The sequence below is a fragment of the Amblyraja radiata genome, chromosome 17, assembly GCF_010909765.2.
Source record: "Amblyraja radiata isolate CabotCenter1 chromosome 17, sAmbRad1.1.pri, whole genome shotgun sequence".
NCBI lineage: Eukaryota > Metazoa > Chordata > Chondrichthyes > Rajiformes > Rajidae > Amblyraja > Amblyraja radiata.
The window spans coordinates 19,306,422-19,325,616 of record NC_045972.1 but is presented as its reverse complement, the minus strand read 5'-3'; the positions used below and the strand labels follow the sequence as shown (position 1 = coordinate 19,325,616).

Genomic DNA, 19,195 nt, shown 5'->3' with positions numbered 1-19,195 from the left:
GTGGCTGGGTGAATGATGAGTTGGCCCGGGTGCTGGACTGCACACAAAGCCCAGCCGGCGGGCCAGCTGAGGTGTTTTGGCCCGGGCAACGTCACGCGCAAAGTCTGGCACCCCATCCAACTCATGAACCGATGATAGGCCATGAGAAGGACAGGTGGTAGTATCGGCGGTAAGCAAAGGTCCGAAGGTCGGACAGCTGGCCGGGCTGCCGAGCGACGGGGCCACGGGCGAGGCGCTGCTGCTGCACTCCATGGACTGCACTACGTTGGGATTGCTGAGGCGGGGCCGGACACGGCGCTCCGACCCGACAGTCCCCTCGACCCGAGCAGTAGCAGTCAAATTCGGGACAAGGGTGGTTTCCGTATGGGACAAACCAATTCAGCCCAATATACGTGATGTCTCGGCTAATACGGGACAGTTGGCAACTCTAGTCTCCACCACCAGCCCTGGCAGCGTGTTCCAGTGTTCAAGTATGTTAAAAAAAATACTTGAATTTCCTTCACAGTTCTTCAGTTTTCTGACCTTTTCCTTGTCAGCAATTAATTCTACCCTCACAAGGGCGGCCCGTTAATTCTTGGTCAAGCCGGGAATGTTTTGGTTGGATTGGTAATCAGAACTTGAGCATTTTTAAAGAAAATCGAATTTTTACATATTTGGAAAAAATATGAATCAATTTTTCTGTTATAACTTTCTGTGATATTTTGTGATTGCTCAATTGTCCCATTTGTTTTGGTTTAGTTCAGTTCAGTTTACAGATACAGTGTGGAAATAAGCTGAATTCACACCGACCATCACCCATTCACACCAGCTCAATGTTCTCCCACTTTCCCACTCAATTTACCCAGGCCAATTGACTCACAAATCTGCACGTCTTTGGGATGCGGGAGGAAACCTAAGTACCCGGAGGAAACCTCATGCAGTCACAGGGGGAACATGCAAACTCCACACAGACATCACCCAAGGTCAGGATCGAACCCTGGTCTCTGGCGCTGTGAGGTAGTGGCTCTACCAGTTGCACCACTGTGCCGCCCCACCTGAATCCACTATGTTTGGTGTTGTTTTATATACATGGGGGAGTGTGCAAGTTACACGTCTGTCCTGCAACAAGACTGGTCTGGATGTGAGTTACCACATGTGAACACAACAGAAGATGCATGATGCAATCTGACCATTGCCTTTCCCTTTGTCACACGATCGCACCTAAAGAGTAGCGCCAGATTCCTCTGCACGGAGTTTGCACTGTATCTTCCCCTCCTGCATCAAGACCAATTAACCCAGTGAGTCTGAGTCATCCTGCCCAGGGCAATTAACTAAGCTTCTAGCTAGAAGCAAAGAGGAATGAAGCTCACATTAACAAGGCCTGCAGTTTTTAAAGGTTACAACAGCAGCAGACTGCAGTTTCCACAAAGATCCTGTGGCGATAATCAAACTAAACCTGACACCAAACGAGGGCAGCTGTAGAGATGCTGCCTTACAGCGCCAGAGACCAGGGTTCAATCCCGACTACGGGTGTTGTCTGTGCAGAGTTTGTACGTTCTCCCTGTGACCGCGTGGGTTTTCGCTTGGTGTTCTGGATTCCTCCACATTCCAATGGCATGCAGATTTGTAGGTTAGACACAAAAGGCTGGAGTAACTGAGCGGGTCAGGCAGCATCTCTGGTGAAAAGAAATAGGTGACGTTTTGGGTTGAAACCCTTCTTCAGGCACATTTGGACCCAAAATATCGCCTATTCTTGTTCTCTGGAGAATACTGCCTGACCCGCTGATTTACTACAGCTTTCTATGTCTATATTCAGTGTAAACCAGCATCTGCAGTTCCTTCCTCTAGATTTGTAGGTTAATTTGCTTCTGGTAATTGTCCCTAGTGTGGAGGATAGAACTAGTATATGGCGTGATCACTGGTCAGCAGGGACTCAGTGGGCTGAAGGGCCTGTTTCCACGCTCTATCTCTAAACTAAACTACAGGGGGGAAGGAGACAAGGTCAAGGGGTTAGGGTTTTAATCGTGAATTAAAATGCAAAAGTGAGGTTTAGGGAAGGTAATTTTGGAATTTAATAGGTTGGCAGCTGAATGGCCGACCAGCCGAGCACCAGAACGAGCCAGCATTGTGGTAAGATGACTGTGAGTGAGATTGCTAGGAAGGAATGTGTTTTGTGATGGATCGTGATGGACTGCTGTTATTCTTTTGCAGGGTGGATGATTCATACTGCCTCTCAGCCTTGCGGTCACCGTTCTACCCGATCGCAACCCCGGGCACTCTGCCACCTCTTCACCCCTCCGCCATGAATCTGCACCTGCCTGGGATGAGGTTTCCAGCGGAGCTGTCTCATTCCTCACTGTCTGCCCTGCAGCCTGAGCACTTGTCAGAGAGGTACGTCTGCAGCTGTTCCCCCCCCTCCTCCCCCCGCCACACCTACCGCAAAAATAAACCGCACACACACACTCACGCGCGCGCACACACACACACACTCAAACACACACACACACACATACACACACACACCTCCCAACACACACAGACACACTGTGGAAGAAAAATTAATATCCTTCTTTATTTAATTACAAACACACATGTGCACACACAGACGAACACACAAACACAAACACACACACACACACACACACAAAACACATAGACATACACAGACCAAAACACACCTACCCACACAGACCAACACACATACAAAGACCAACACACACACATTGACACACACGTGCACACACAGACACACACAGGCAGACCAACAGACATACAAAGAGCAACACACACATGTGCACACACACACACACACACGCACAGACATTTCTCGAAAGATGGAACAAAAGACTGCAGATACTGCAAATGATAAGCAACAGCCATAGGAGCTGTGCAAGAAGTGATCGCCCCTTTAGTTTTTAGTTTACGAGATACAGCCTGAAAACAGACCCTTCAGCCCACCGAATCCATGCCGACCATCGACCACCCATTGTATCCTACACACGAGGGACAATTTACAGATGCCAATTAACCAACAAACCTGCGCATCTGGAGAAAACCCACGTGGTCACAGGGAGAACGTACAAACTCCACACAGCACCCGAGGTCAAGATTGAAACCAGGTCTCTGGCGCTGCACCACTGTGCTGATTTGGAGGGGAACATTCCCCTTCAATAACTAGAATCATACAGCAGGAAGTTAGGCCCTTCAGACCATTGTATTCATGCTGACCAAGATGCCCCGAGGTGTTTTACTGGAACTTGAACAAACAGAAGCAAAAAGTGAGCCAGATTAGAGCTGATAAACAAATGGGGGTACATTTTAAGGAGCATTTTGCAAGTGGAAAGAGAACAGGGACTTTAGGTTCAGTCATGTCCTTGTTGTGATGCCATTGCCATTTCCACTGGCCTGCAGACACTCACTTGCTGCATGTACCTAATATCAATGAACACATTGGACTGGACTAATGCATGGCTTCAAACTGGGAATTAAATCTACTTGGTAATTTCTGAAATAGCAGTAGTTAAACAACCACAAAAGCCGTTTGATTAAAACTGCTTCACCAATGTCCTTCAGGGAATGGAACCTGCTATTCTTGAAGCCATCTTGTCATCAACTGCATCAAGTTTCCCACTCTATCCGTTGAATTATCCAACTTCAGGCAGAAGTCCGGAAGATGATTAATACTCGTTCCAGCTATTGGTGCTCATTGCAGTCAGGACTCCCCGAAAATAGCACAAATCAGCAATTGAAGTAATTCCAAGGGATCCATTGTGATTGTGCTGGCTCTTTCAACTATCTAGTCAGTTCCATTCCTTCCCACTTCCCAGAAGGATGAGGGGGATCTCATTGAAACCTACCAAATAATGGAAGGCCTACATAGAGTGGATATGGAGAGGATGTTTCCAATAATGCGCGAGTCCAGAACAGAGAGTACAGCCTCAGAATAAAAGGATGTACCTTTAGAATGGAGATGAGGAGGAATTTCTTTAGTCAGAGGGTGGTGAATCTGTGGAATTAATTGCCGCAGATAGCTGTGCAGGCCAAGTCATTGGGTATTTTTAAAGCCCAGATTGACAGCTTCTTGATTAGTAAGGGTGCCAAAGGTTATGGGGAGAAGGCAGGAGAATGGAGTTGAGAAGGGAAAATAGATCAGCCATGATTGAATGGAGGAGCAGACTGGATGGGCCAAATGGCCTAATTCTGCTCCTACATCTCATGGTCTTTCTCCTGCCAACAAATATTAGTTTTGTTCCAGTTTTGAGTTTACGTCCAATTTCCTTTTTTGAAGGTTAGAATTGAATCTACTTCCGCTTTCAGACCCTGTATTTAGATAAAACATGAGGTGAATCTTTGGTTACTCCTGGATTGCTATCGATCTATCCCAGGCCAAGCATCTTGATCCATCATGGCCGCCATTATTGTCTCTCCAGGACAACCCGGGGCGGTCCATAGAGAACATCTTAGTTCACGTACCCAGCTGCACTCACACGACAACTCTGGCACCCGGTCAAGCTCACCCACCCCCTGAGACCCACCAGCTGGCAAAACCATCGGGATTGTTAAATTATTATGAATGCCCTTCCCAGTCACAAAGTGCCTACAACACTTGTCTAGAAATGATATGTTTTGTTTCTTTAATTATTTTTTTTAAAGTTTTTATCACAATTAAAAAACTTTAACAATATTGACAAAGTGTTGGAGTAACTCAGCGGGGCAGGCAGCATCTCTGGAGAAAAACGATGGGGCCCTTCTTCAGACTCACCTGCCTGACCCGCTGAGTTACTCCAGCATTTGTGCCTATCTTCGGTATATACCAGCATCCGCAGTTCCTTTCTACACACTAAAAATATTAATATTGATAATCAGTTCAAATCACTAAAACTGACGTAAAACAAGCTCTTATGGTGACATTATGTTCGATCCAGCATAGACAGCTGGGATCTCTGCAGAAGCACAGAATAATTGATGGAACAAAAGATACAGCATGGTAACAGGCCCACCGAGTCACTCATTCACACTAGTTCTATGTTATACCACTTTCGCATCCACTCCTTAGAGGGACAATTTACAGAAGCCAATTAACCTACAAATGCGCATGTCTTAGGAAACTGGAGCACACGGAGAAAACCCATGCAGTTACTAGAAGAACATGCAAATTCCACACAGTCGACACCGGAGGTCAGGATTGAACCCAGATCTCTGGCTCTGTGAGGCAGCAGCTCTAGCATCTGTTCCACTGTGGCAGAAGCTGAACAGAAAACGACTCGACATACACACTAACGTGGGAACCCTTGGGCATGCTGCAATGGCAACTGTGCTGCCACACAGTTCAGTCCCAGCCTCCAGTGCTGTCTGTGTGGAGTCTGCACGTTCTCCATGTGAGTGGGTGCTGTGGTCTCCACCCACATCATCTCTAAAGGCAGGCTGGTTAGTAGATTCATTGGTTGCTGCAAGTTATTCTTGGTGAGTAGGTGTGTGATGAAGCTCATGAGAATGGATTTTAGGGAGAAGTGGGATTGCATTTTAGGGCAGCATAGACTCGATGGGCTGAAGGGCATCCTTTAATATCAATGATTTCTGGTGTTGGGCAAAAGTCCTGCCCCATTAACTCTGTTGGAAAAGACTATATTGCTTTCCCTTTTCAAGTGACATTGACTGCCTCACAGAAGCACAGAAGGATCTGTTTTGTATCTGCATCAGAGAGGTTCAAACAGTTTCAATAAATATTAGCGAGGTTTCTGATGGTTTGTATTTTTCCCCTCTCCCTCTTCCACCTCCCAAATTTGCAGGCTGCAGATGAATGAAGAAATTCGCCGAGAGCGGGAGCGGGAGCGGGAGCGGGAACGGGAGCGGGAACGGGAGAAAGAGAGGGAGCGGGAAGCCGAGCGGGAGAAGGAGAGGGAGAAGGAGCTGGAAAGGGAGAAGGAGAAGGAGCGGGAGAGGGAGCGGGAACGGGAGCGAGAGTGGGAACGGGAGCGGGAGCTGGAGCGGGACAGGGAACGGAGTCGGGAGAAGGAACTGAACGCAGCCAAAGCGATGGAGAATCACTACCTGCAAGTGGCCGAACTACACGGTCTACGGAACCAACACATGGAGGACAGGGCCAGAGCTGCGGAGAGGCTGACCCCCAACAGGACAGGTAACCCCCTCTCCTCACCTGGGCGCGCACCCATTTCTCCCCTCCCTTCCACCAGATCCCTTCACAATTCGCAACTCCTCACTCCTTGTCTCCACCTTTTCCGCCTTTGTTGATCAATATAGAGTCATACAGCGTGGAAGCAGGACCTTGCCCACGCCGACCAACATGCCCCACCTACACTGGTCCCATCTACCTGCGTTTGGCCCATATCCCACTAAACCTATCCTATCCATGTACCTGTCTAAATATTTGCTAAACATTGTAATAGTACCTGCCTTAACTACCTCCTCCGGCAGCTCGTTCCATACACTTACTGCCCTTTTGTGTAAAAAAAGTTATCCCCCCCCCCCCCACCTTAAACCTGTGTTCTCTGGACCTCTATTCCAAATTTGCCTATTCAAACCTCCTCCTCATTTGTATCCACCTATCACTGACCACGTTTTGTCCTGCCCCTCCTCTCCTCCAGCTTTCTCCCCCACCCCCCCCCCCCCCCCCCCCCCCGCTCCCCTTACCCAGTCACAATCGGTCTGATGAAAGGTCCTGACCTGAAACATCACTTATTCATGTTCTCCAGAGATGCTGTCTCTGAGTTACTCCATTATTTTTACTAACAAGAAGTTAGGGTTGACAGTACGCGATATTTACCAGTTTTGCCGTACAATTTCCCCGTAACTCCCAAGGTAGGGAATGATGCGAACTAAGTGCAAGTGTCATTCACGAAGTGGAAAACAACTAAAACTGCAGATGCTGAAATCGGAATCGGAATGTGGAAGAACTCAGCCAGTCAGGCAGCATCTGTGGAAGGGGAAACCAGTCCACATTTCAGGTCAAAGTCTTTTCATTCAGGATGAATGGTTTGTATTAAAGCTGTGAAAGAAAATATACTCCAACTCCTCAAAACCCATCTAACAGATCAGACCAACATTCCCTGTTTAAATATAGAAACTAGGAGCTGCAGATGCTGGTTTACACAAAAGAACACAAGGTGCCAGAGTAACTCAGCAGGTCAGGCAGCATCTCTGAAGGACATGGATGGGCAATGTTTCGGGTCGGTATCTTTCTTCAGAAGGGTTCCCCATGTTTGAAGAAGGGACCTGACCCGAAAGGTCACCTGTTCACGTTCTCCGGAGATGCTGCCTGACCCGCTGAGTTACTCCAGCACTCTGCGTCCTCCCCTGTTTAAACGCAGGGCGGCGAGTCTTCGACCTCAAACATTGGCAGCTTCCCCTTTCCGCAGATGCTGCCTGATTGGCTGAGTTCTTCCACTGTTTCTGCCCGTTGTTTCATTTAACAAGTAGCCGACAGAAGGGCTTGGGGGAATGCGTGTAAGCCCAGACTTTGATCGGCGGGCCTGCGGACAAGCAAGAGAACAAGCGAAGCATCTGACGTTAAAAAAAAAAGAGCCAAGGAGTGTTAGAAATGTTTCAACTTCAGTCAGGGTTTGGTTTGGATCCTAAGCTTCTGTCTGTGTAATGCAATTAGCCATGGCCGAGGCTGCAGCTGTGCCAGTCTGAAGCTTGGCTGCCGACCCACGTCCCAGCGCAGCAGCAGGGTCTGACATTTTGCAAAGGTCAGTGGGGTAGTGTACACAAACACCTCTTTGTTATCTTAGCAGTATCCTAGTCGCCGCACAAGGTCCTTATTGTTTAGCGACTGGTTTGGCTGAATGTGTATGATCCGTGTGTGGAGGGAGGACACTGGTCCAGTGTGATCCACTCCGCTGGGAGCGAACCTTGCGTCTCCGTGCAAGCAAGCCGTTCGTCAGTCCACCAACCACATGACCGCAACTTAATGTTGCCCCAGGCCAGTGAATTGGACCTCTGGATCGCTCATCCAGCAACAACAACACAACACTAATGTTGGGCGGCACGGTGGCGCAGCGGTAGAGTTGCTGCCTTACAGCGCCAGAGACCCGTGTTCGATCCTGACTACGGGTGCGGAGTTTGTCCATTCTTCCCTTGACCACGTGGGTTTTCTCCTGGTGCTCCGGTTTCCTCCCACACTCCAAAGGCGTACAGGTTTGTAGGTTAATTGACCAGTGAAAGTTATAAATTGTCCCTATTGTGTAGGATAGTGCTAGTGTACGGGGATCGTTGGTCGGCGCGGTCTCATGAGGCCGAAGGGCCTGTTTCTGTGCTGTAGAGCAATAGTCCAGAGGTGGAAGGAGGGAAGGAAGATAGGTGCCATCCAAGCACTAAACTAAACTAAAGGTGCCAACTATCTACCTAGTACAAGGCAGTACACTGAGGGGATGCTCTCAACTTATCTGGATGAGCACTCCTCAGAAAATCAACACAATGTCGTGCTTGGATGGCACCTATCTTCCTTCCCTCCTTCCACCTCTGGACTATTGCTCTACAGTTTATTTCAACTATAAAAAGCACCAAGGTTTACAAGTCCCGACCCGAAATGTCACCTATCCATTTTCTCCAGGGATGCTGCCAGACCAGCTGAGTTACTCCATCATTTTGAGTCCATCTAAGGTGCACCAGAATGCTAAGGGGGGAACTGCAGATGCTGGTTTACACCGAAGATAGACACAAAATGTTGGAGTAACTCAGCGGGTCAGGCAGCATCTCTGGAGAAAAGGAATAGGTGACGTTTCGGGTCCAGACCCTTCTTCAGACTGAGAGTCAGGGGAGAGGGAAACTAGAGGCATGGAAAGTAGAAATCAATTCAGGGGATTGGGCAGACAGTCAGAATCTTTGTCCTCAGATTGAAAATTCAAATACTAAAGGGTGAGTGGGGCAAAGTTTAAAGGAAATGTGTGGGGCAACTTTTTTTATACAGGGTGGTGAGTGCCTGGAACGCAACACCATTGTGAGGCAGATAAGAGGTGTTTAAGGGGCTTTTGCAGGCGTTGGATACGCAGGGTATAGAGGGATTATGTGCAGGTAAATAAGAAATAGTCTTGGCACTGTGTTTAGCATGGACATTGTGGGCCGAAAGGCGTTGTACTGCACTGTTCTATGTTCTATTGGAAGCAGGCTCCAAACTTGTGACCTCCACAACATAGAAGGCAGAGGGGAACAGTGCCACCTGTAGGTTCCCTTCCAAGTTGCATGCCATCCTGATGTGGAAGTATATCGCCATTCCTTCATTGTTGCCTAGTTTAAATCCCGCAGTTCTCTACCAGGCGCTGTTGTGGGAACACCGGCACCACACGGAGTGCAGCAGTTCAGGAATGTTGCTCAAGGACTCAAGGGGCAGCAGCAGAGTTGCTGCCTTGCAGCGCCAGAGTCTCGAGTTCAATCCTGACTTCCCGCGATGTCCATACGGAGATTGTACGTTCTCCCAGTGACCACATGGGTTTTCTCCGGGTACTCCGGTTTCCTCCCACACACCAAAGACGCAGTAGGTTAATTGGCCTCTGCACATTGTAAATTGTCCCTTATTTTGTAGGGTTGAGTTTAGTTTAGAGATGCAGCGCAGAAACAGACCCTTCGGCCCACCAAATCCGTGCCGACCAACGATTCCCGCACGACGCTATCCTACACACAATAGCGACAATTTACAATTTTACCAAGTCAATTACCCTATAAACATGTACGGTTTTGGAGTGTGGGAGAAAACCGGAGATCCTGGAGAAAACCCACGCAGGTAACGGGAGAACGTACAAACTCCGTACAGACAGCCGTAGTCAGGTGCGTTCTACCCAATCTATTCCTTTCATGATTTTGTATCCCTCTATAAGTTGACCACTTGTCAACCAGTGCTCCAAGGAATAGAGTCCTAGCCTGCTCAACGTCTCCCCTTGGCGCAGGCCCACGAGTCCTGGCAACAGCCTCGTAAATCTTCTTTGCACCCGTGCCAGCTTGCAAAGGTTATTCAGAGCAGCGAGGCTTGTAAGGTGCAGAGATAACTTAGGTTGTTCTTCATTTCCAGATAAGCCGAAGGAATTTGCACTGACAGGGTCGAAGCCAATCCATCCAAACCTGCACCATTCTCCCATCTCCCACCACTCGGTACCCACCCTCATCTCCACCCCGCCCGGCTTCATCCCACCAGGAAGCAGCTCGGCACTGCTCCTGCAGAGGAACAACGAGGAAGAGAAGTGGATGGCAAAGCAACGGCAGCTGAGGCAGGAGAAGGAGGACCGGCAGTACCAGGTGTCCGAGTTTCGGCAGCAGGTTCTGGAGCAACATCTAGACATCGGTCGACCGGGCTCCCAGAACGAGGTGGAGCTCAGGGACGTTATCAGGTAAGGGAGCCAGAGGCTCCAGATGAACCTTTGGAGCGAAGGGTTAGGTTGAAGTCTATCTTTAGACTTTAGAGAAGTGACCAAAAGGTGTATTCATGTTTAATTCCACAATCCGCCAGATTCAGGGACAGCTTATTCCTGGCTGATATCAGGCAACTGAACCATCCTACCAACAACTAGAGAGCAGTCCTGAGCTAATATCTACCTCATTTGGAGACCCTCAGAGTATCTTTGATCAGACTTTGCTGGTCTTTGTTCACATTATTCCCTTTATCATGTATCTGTACACTGTTGATGGCTCGATTGTAATCATGTATTGTCTTTACACTGACTGGTTAGCACGCAACAATAGCTTTTCACTCTACCTCGGCACACGTGACAATAAACTAAACTCAACTAATAGCTTGAGTTGAGTGCATTCTTGCTTCTCGTCTTGTTGTCAAATGCCCAGTCAGATGCCTGGACTCCATAGTTTTTTATATAGGAATGAAAGTCACCCTTTAAAGTCTAAAGTCTTTCAATGGGCATGACACTGAGCTTAGAGCAGTTTTGACCAACATGGTGAACACCAAGTGATGAGGCTTTGAACAGGTTCAGACCATCCGATGGCTTTCGTGAGCTCCTTCCCAAATCACCCAGCAACTTGGAAAGAATCCAGAATCCCACTTAGTTATACGAGGGGACAATTAGCAAGTTTAACAAGCCAATTAGCCTACAAACCTTTGGAGCGTGGGAGGAAACCTGAGCACCCGGAGGAAACCCACGCAGGTCACGGGGTGAACGTACAAACTCCGTACAGACAACACCCGTGGTCAGGATTGAACCTGGGTCTCTGGCGCTGTGAAGCAGCAACTCTACTGCTGCGCCACCATGCCGCAGTAATCGACATTGTACTAACTGTAGCACAGAACCTTTTTTCCCCAGGGTGGAAATGTCAAAGACGAGAGGACATAACTTTAAAATGAGTGGCAATGTTTAAGGATGAAAGTGCAGGCTTTTTTACACAGTGGTGGGTGCCACAAACGTGTTGCATGGGGCAGTGGTGGAGTCAGATACCATAGTGGCATTTATAAGGTTTTATGTTAGGCACGTTGATATATAAGGTAGGGTGGGATATGGATCATGTGCAGGCAGAGAAGATTAGTTTAACTTGGCATCATGTTTGATACGGACATTGTGGGCCGAAGGGCCTGTTTGCATGCTCTATCTCTAAACTTGGTATCAGCATCAAATATTGAACGTCAGAGAAATGGTGTAACCAAATTAATTAAAACTGGGACTTCCAGGTTACCTATGTTAACCTATAAACTTATAGATTTAAGGTGAGGGGGGGAAAGATTGAATAGGAATCTGAGGGGCACACAGAGTGTAACTTCCATCCGGCAGACGTTACAAGGCCTTCTACGCCCGAACCTCCAGACTCAGAAACAGCTTTATTCCCAGAGCTATAGCGGCTCTGAACCGGCCCTGCTGAGTGCCCCCCATCCCCCCTGGACTGTCTCCCTCGGATGGTCACGTCACACAGCTTATTTATTTATTTTACTTTTCTTTTACATCGGTTGGAAGCTGCATACTAAATCTCGTTGCACTGATGTGCAATGACAATAAAAGATATTATTATTATTATTATTATTACACAAAGGGTGCTGGGTGTATGGAACGAGCTGCCAGAGGAGGTAGTCGGGGCAGGTACTATTACAATGTTTAAGAAACATTTAGATAGGTGCATGGATAGGATAGGTTTAGCAGGATATGGGCCAAGTGCAGGGAAGTGGGACAAGTGTAGATGGGACATGTTGGTTGGTGTGGCCAGGTTGGGCCGAAGGGCCTGATTCCATGCTATAAGACTCTGACTGTATGACTCTATAACTAGAGTCGAACAAGTGTCGAATGTGCATTGATTCAAAGGCACCTTCTGCATTGTTGGAGGCTGCGGTAACATTATTGGAGCAGGGGGAGGCTGTTCAAGAGAAGTCCTCTTTGTTCCATCAACATTGAGTTAGGGTCCAGGCAATCTGTTAACTGTGGTTTGAGATTGAATTTAAACAAACTAAATTAGTTTGAATAAGAGTAAAGCAGCTGCTTTCAGAAACATATAAGAATAGCAAAATAGAATCCTCGGGGGCTTTGAGCTTAATGAAATTGTTGTAAGGTCAGTCACAGCTAAAGGCTGGAATAGGTCACAAGGGAAGTGTGCTCAAGGCAGTGCATGTCTTGGGTTTCAGTAGCCACCAGTTAAGAGCACATGAAATGCTTTTTATCAGTGTATCCCCTGGGGATTAGACAAAATCACAGATCTTGTTTTACTTGCAGCACTCCAAGCTAACCACGCTCATATCCCTTTGAAATCAGCTCTGAAGATGCCTGTTCCATCCATCTTTCATGAACTCGGGGTGTTTCACCCTGTTTTTATTTTTTTATTTTTTTTACTCAAACCGGAGAGGCAGCAGATTGATTCAATGGACTTTGTAAATTGCCCCTAATGTGTAGGGAATGGAGGCAGGAGTGAGATAACATAGAACTAGTGGAAGGATGGCACAGCAGTAGAGTTGCTGTCTTACAGCGCCAGAGATCCTGACCAGGGGTGCCGTCTGTCCGGGGTTTGTATGTTCTCACCGTCACCTCCGGGTGCACCGAGTTCCTTCCACACTCCAAAGATGTACAGGTTTGTAGGTTAATTGGCTTGGTAAAATTAAAAGTTTGCCCCAAGTGTGTGTCGGATAGTGTTTGTATGTGGGGATCGCTGGTCGGCATGGTCTCAGTGGGCCGAAGGGCCTGATTCCAATGCTGTACATCTAAAATAAACAAACCTCCTCACATTAGCCTGCAATTATTTTCCTCTTAAAGGTCCAGACACCCCTGTTATAATGTGCCGAGGATTGAACAGGGTTGCCGTCTTAGTTTGGTCTAGTTTAGAGATGTGGAAACAGCCCCTTCAGCCCGCGCTGACCAGCAATGTGTGTACACGAGACCCATTCTACCCACTAGGGGCAATTTACAGAAGCCAATTAACTGCCAAACCCGCACTTCTTTGAAAAGTGGGAGCAAACCGGAGCATCAGGATGAAACCCACACAGTCACAGGGAGACTGTACAAAGTCTGTAAGCACAGCGCCCGGGATCAAACCCGGGTCTCTGGCACTGTAAGGCAGCAACTCTACCACTGTGCCATCCTCACTATTACCACTTTGCTGCGCTCACAGCTTCACTGTGCCATCCTTTTCTGTGCCACAGTGCTGCCCCTCTACAGGTAACTGCTACCCACCACCTGTTGTTAATCCGGACACTTGCACAACAGGGTCTTGCTGCTGAATAACTGGCAGGCTCCTCTTGCACTGCTGGAGAGATAAGATATCGCTGAACGACCACAACACTTGCACTCATTGCATTGCCACGTCAGCTGCTCCATTGACTTGATTGTCAAATTAAAGCATTACCGTCTTACAAAAGGCTTCCATCTTTTCAAACGATTATCTCTGTGTCACGGCAGCCGTGCCATTCAGCACTCGTAGATATTGCAATGCCCAGACGATAGCACAGATCCATACACTCGCTGCCATTACAGTTAAATAGGGTTTTTAACAGTATGTTGGATGACAAATTATATGTAGATAACCACACTGATAATTAGATGACACTTTGTGGAGAGCAGAGGTCAAGATAATTTGCAAGCTGCCGTATTACAATTACTCTTTCCCTCTCAATCTATTGACACAACTATGAGCGAGACTGGAAAGGTAATTGTATTCACATCTTGAAGCCACAGGGGTTGCACTGAATAACATTTTCTGACTCTTGTTTGTTCAGCCCATTGGTGGATGATTAAGCATTGCTCACACAGGCTGCCTTCCTCTCTGATGATTTATAATTGTCACGTTTTTTTATTCTCTCCCAGCCGAGCAGGCTAATCAGGTATGATAGGAGCTGAGATCTGTGGCTTGCACTTTATTCTCTGCGTCTGCTTCAAGAGGATGGTTGTGTAATTCAAAGCTTCATAATAACCCCGCCGCCCCGAGCAGCTTCTGAGGCATTTAGGTGATCTCTAATTAATATTATAATAATACCAGCTCTGTGTTCGGGAAACGCATGATATCCTGCCTCATCTGTCTAATGCCAGCAGATAATTGCATTGTCCTTGACAAAATAAAATAGGCTTCCTTGCAAAGCCGTCTGCTCAAATAAAATAACGACGGAAGAATAATGGAGGGCGAGACACAGATGAGTTGTTGACTTTAATCTCCTTGTAGAAAGGAAGGAAAGGAAAAGATGTAACTGCTGAACATGTGGAATTGACTTGAAATTTCACAACTTTCAGGCAGCACGGTGGCGCAGCAGTAGAGTTGCTGCCTTAGAGCGCCAGAGGCCCGGGTTCAATCCTGACTAGTGCTGTCCCTACGGAGTTTATACGTTCCCCCATGACCACGTGGGTTTTCTCTGGGTGCTCCAGTTTCCTCCCACACTACAAAGACGTACAGATTTGTAGCTTAATTGGCTTTGGTAAAATTGTAAATTGTCCCTAGTGTGTGTCGGGTTGTGTGAATGTGCAGTAATCGCTGATCGGCGTGGGCTCGGCGGGCAGAAGGGCCTGTTTCTGCGCTATATCTCTAAACTAAACTAAACTGAGCTGTGGTCAGAATTTGACCTCTGTCTGCGTACTAAATGTGCTATTTATTAATAAATGCAACCCTTCCTCTGGAGTTTGCTTCCTTTGACGATAATGGATCTGAAGCAGAGTTCGACCGTTACATTTTGTTTAACCTCCAGTCCTTTCTGGATGATTAATCCGGATGTCACTATTCAAATAGTATCTGCAGTGATTTAAGTAAAGTTTGCAGTTATTTCACATCATTTTATTGAATTAATTTTCTCCTCGATTTAATTTTCTTCCCTTCCCTCCCTCCCTCTCTCAAAGGCCACTCGGGCTAGAAATGTGTTGTTTTTTTTACTTGCTTCTCATCATCACTTGGTAGTTTGGTTTCGTTTATTGTCACATGTTTAGTTTAGTGATACAGTGTGGAAACAGGCTCTTCGATCCAACAAGTCCATGCTGACCCATGATTACCCATACTCTAGTTCTATAGCCTGGTGACAATTTACAGAAGCCAATTAACCAAAAACCTGCATGTCTTTGGGATGTAGGAGGAAACCAGAGCACCAGGAGAAACCCCATGTGGTCTCGGGTAGAACCTGCTAACTCCGAATAGACAGCACCCTTAGTCAGAATCGAATCCGAGTCTCTGGCGCTGTAAGGCAGCAGCTCTACCACTGCGCCAATGTGTTGCCCAGGGTACCGAGGTACAATGATAAACTTTTTGTTGCGTGCTGCCCAGTCAGCGGAAAGACTATACATGACTACAACCAAACAGCCCATCTCGAGTGGCTGTGCACTGTGCTCCATTTCTGAAACATCGTTTCATAGACAGGCAACTGAGCTTTCCCAAATAATGAAGAACACTTGTAGAATTGAACATGCCGAGGGAGACACGGTGGAGCAGCTGGTAGCGGCGCTGCCTCACACCGCCAGAGACCAGGGTTCGATCCTGACCTCGGGTGCTGTCTGTGTAGAGATATATCATGGAATATATCGATGCTAATTGGCTTGGAAATTTGTAAATTGTTCCTAGCGTGCAGGATAGTGCAAGTGTAAGTGGTGATCGCTGGTTGGAGCGGACTCGGTGGGCTGAATGGCCTGTTTCTGCGTTGTATCTCTAAAGTCTAAAGATACTGCCAGAACCGTGAGTTACTCCAGCATTTTATGTCCTTTTAACCAGCATCTGCAGTTACTTGTTGCTAATATTTGCTCTTTGCGTTGCCAGATCTGGACCGAGCAGCTCGCACGACCTCTGTAGCAGAGAACAGCCTCAGCAACTGGGAGCCCCTCCGCCCCTCATCTCCCCCAAACTCCACCCCAGGGACCACCATTCGGGCCCAGCCGTACTGTGGAACCCGGTGAGCCTGCTGGACAACCACGCCGAGGCCCGCAAGGCCCACGAGAACCACCTGCTGAACAACTATGCCGGCCACTTCGAATCGCCACGGCAACTGGGCCCGCTGATCAAGACGGAGATGAGCCACGGCCATGAGGAGAGCGTCAAGCGGCAAGAGGTGGCGGAGAAGTACCATCTGCTTCGAGGGGCCGGCTCCTTGGAGAACGCCACGCATTCCCACGTGTACGGGCCCCCTTTTGCCGAGCTGGAGAAGTCCGCCCAGTCCATCCTCAGCCAGCAGAGAATGTCCCTGACCTTCCCCCCACACCACAATGACGTGAGCTTGTTGCACAAGTCGCCGGGCGCCTACAGGCAGTCTCACGGCCGGCCGCGGTCTCCGGGCCCCATGTACATCTATGACGAGTCACTACACCGACACCGCAGGCTGGTCAGCAAGCTGGACCTCGAGGAGAGGAGACGGAAAGAAGCAAAGGAGAAAGGTGAATTTTGCGGCAGAACATGCATGCACACATACACATTCAATGCACTCACACACACATGCAGTCTCACACATGCATACACGCAATCTCACACACACACATGTATGCACGCATTCATGCACACACACATGCATTTACACACACGCTCATGCCGGCACTCACACATACACACACTCATGCGCGCGCTCACACGCACACACATACACACACACACACACACACATGCACACGCGCTAACACACACACACAAGCACTCTCACACACACACACACGCCGGCGCTCACACATACACACACGCGCACGCTCACACACGTGCCCGTGCTCACACACATGCACACATAAGCTCGCTCACACACACATGCACACACACATGCTCGCTATCACACACAGATACTTCAGCTCGCTCACACATATATGCACACACTTACATGCACACACACACACTCACATACACACACTTGCTCTCACACACACACGCTCACTCGCTCACATGCACAAACACACTCGGGTGTGATATCACTGCAGCCCTCTTCCAAGCGGGTGACTATCAGGGACACACCGTGGTACTCGCAGTCACACTCAACACTCAATACGCAGGTAGTCAACACTCGCAGTAGGGTGAACGTATGGGTTTTGATTCATGTCGCAATGAAAGTCATTGTTTTACATACCATGCACATCGTATGTAAAGAGCTGCCACATATAGGGCGTAGACAAAGTTACAAATTATTCATTACAGTCCCCAATGGTCGCTGGGCCCCTCTTTGTACAGTGGTAAGAAAGTGTAGGACTGCATGCGGGGGAACTGTCCCTCACTGTTAGAGCACATGTCCAAATAAGCTTGGTGATCGCCAGCTTGTCCCAGCAGCTTAGTACTGGTCTTCCAAAGCGGAGGTGTGGCAATCCCAGGCTTCTCCCTGCAGTTTGCCCTTGCCTCAAGAGGAGGCGCTGTTGTGTGCGTGTGGTGTCAGGTGTTCTGGCAACTCTGGCTTGCCCCGTCCACTCAGCCATAGCCTCAGGCAGAGGGACTTTGTCCCAGCAGTCCAGTCTTAACCACATGGTGGCACCGGTACGTGGAGTTAGCGGAACAATTTACTAAACTCGGTAGGTTTCATAGGTCCTCTTCGAGAGCTGAGCACTAAAAATTCTGGGCCTTGGCTCTGATGCAGCACCTATGTCAAACACTAGAGGGCATAACTTTAAGGTGAGATGGGTATGATGATGTGCAGAGCAAGCTTTTCACACAGAGGGTGGTGGGTGCCTGGAACGTGCTGCCTGGGGTGGTGGTAGTGGCAGATACGACAATGGTATCCAAGAAGCTTTTGGATAGGCATGTGTATATAGAGGGAATAGAGGGGTATGGATCATATACAGGCATAGGAGATTAATTTAACTTGGCATCATGACATTGTGGGCATGTTGTAGTTTGTTATGTTCTATGTTAATTTTAGATAGAGGAGATTAATATAACTTGGCATCGGGTTCAGCGTGGATATTATGGGCCGTAGGACCTGTTCCTGTGCTGTACTTTTGTTCTTTTAATTTTAAATAGAGGAAATTAGTTTAATTGGATATCATGTTCAGCAAGGGCATTGTGGGCCGAAGGGCCTGTTCTATGCTGCATTTTTCCATGTTAATTTTAGGTAGAGGAGATTAATTTATCTTGGCAACATGGGCATTGTGGGCTGAAGGGCCTGTTCCTGTGTTGTACAGTTCGATGTGTTATAGAGTGTGTTGCATTGTCAGAGGTTTTGCCCATTGGGATTGACATCACATAGCTTTCTGCCACGGTAGAACCCATGATATAACTCAGCAGAGTGATAAAACAGCAGAGTGTCCTAGTCCTGGCCAATATCTGCCCTGCAGTCCAAACACTTAAGAAGGGATTATCAGGCGATTATCACATTGTTACTGATGGAAGCCTGCTGTGCTTAAATTGCCTGCCATGTGTCTTCCTTTAGAGCTGTGACCACACTTCAAAAGTATTTCTGGTTTGAATCTCATAAAAACCTTCTGACAAGCAATCATAGAACATGAACCACCACTGCACAGGACAGGCCCTTCAGCCCATCATGTCCATGCTGATCGTGGCAGCAAGTTAATCACTGCCTGTATGTGAACGATATCCTTCCCTTCCCTACATGTCCATGTGCCTATCTAAAAGCCTCTTCAATACTGCTAACACATCTGCTTCAATCACCACCCCTGGCACCCACCACTCTGGCGGCACAGTCTGGCCGAGTTGCTGCCTTACGGCGCCAGAGATCCCGATTCGACCCTGAGACTATGAACTCCGACAGAGTTTGTACGCTCTCCCCATGACCACGTGGGTTCTCTCCAGGTGCCCTGGTTTCCTCCCACACTCCAAAGACATGCAGCCTTGTAGGTTTTGGTAAAGATTGTAAATTGTCGCTAGTGTGTTGGATAGTGCTAGTGTAACCGGGATCGCT

At 48.0% G+C, this 19,195-nt stretch overlaps 1 protein-coding gene across 3 annotated transcripts in view; it reads left to right on the top strand.

Annotated features, from left to right (window-relative positions):
* Positions 1-19,195, top strand: part of gse1 (Gse1 coiled-coil protein) — a 507,238-nt gene that overhangs the window by 472,897 nt on the left and 15,146 nt on the right. For all 3 annotated transcript variants that reach the window (XM_033035828.1, XM_033035827.1, XM_033035826.1), the window contains 4 exons: positions 2,191-2,370; positions 5,769-6,118; positions 10,004-10,319; positions 16,135-16,745. In XM_033035828.1, coding sequence (XP_032891719.1) covers positions 2,191-2,370; positions 5,769-6,118; positions 10,004-10,319; positions 16,135-16,745 — 1,457 coding nt within the window. The remainder of the gene's footprint in view (positions 1-2,190; positions 2,371-5,768; positions 6,119-10,003; positions 10,320-16,134; positions 16,746-19,195) is intronic.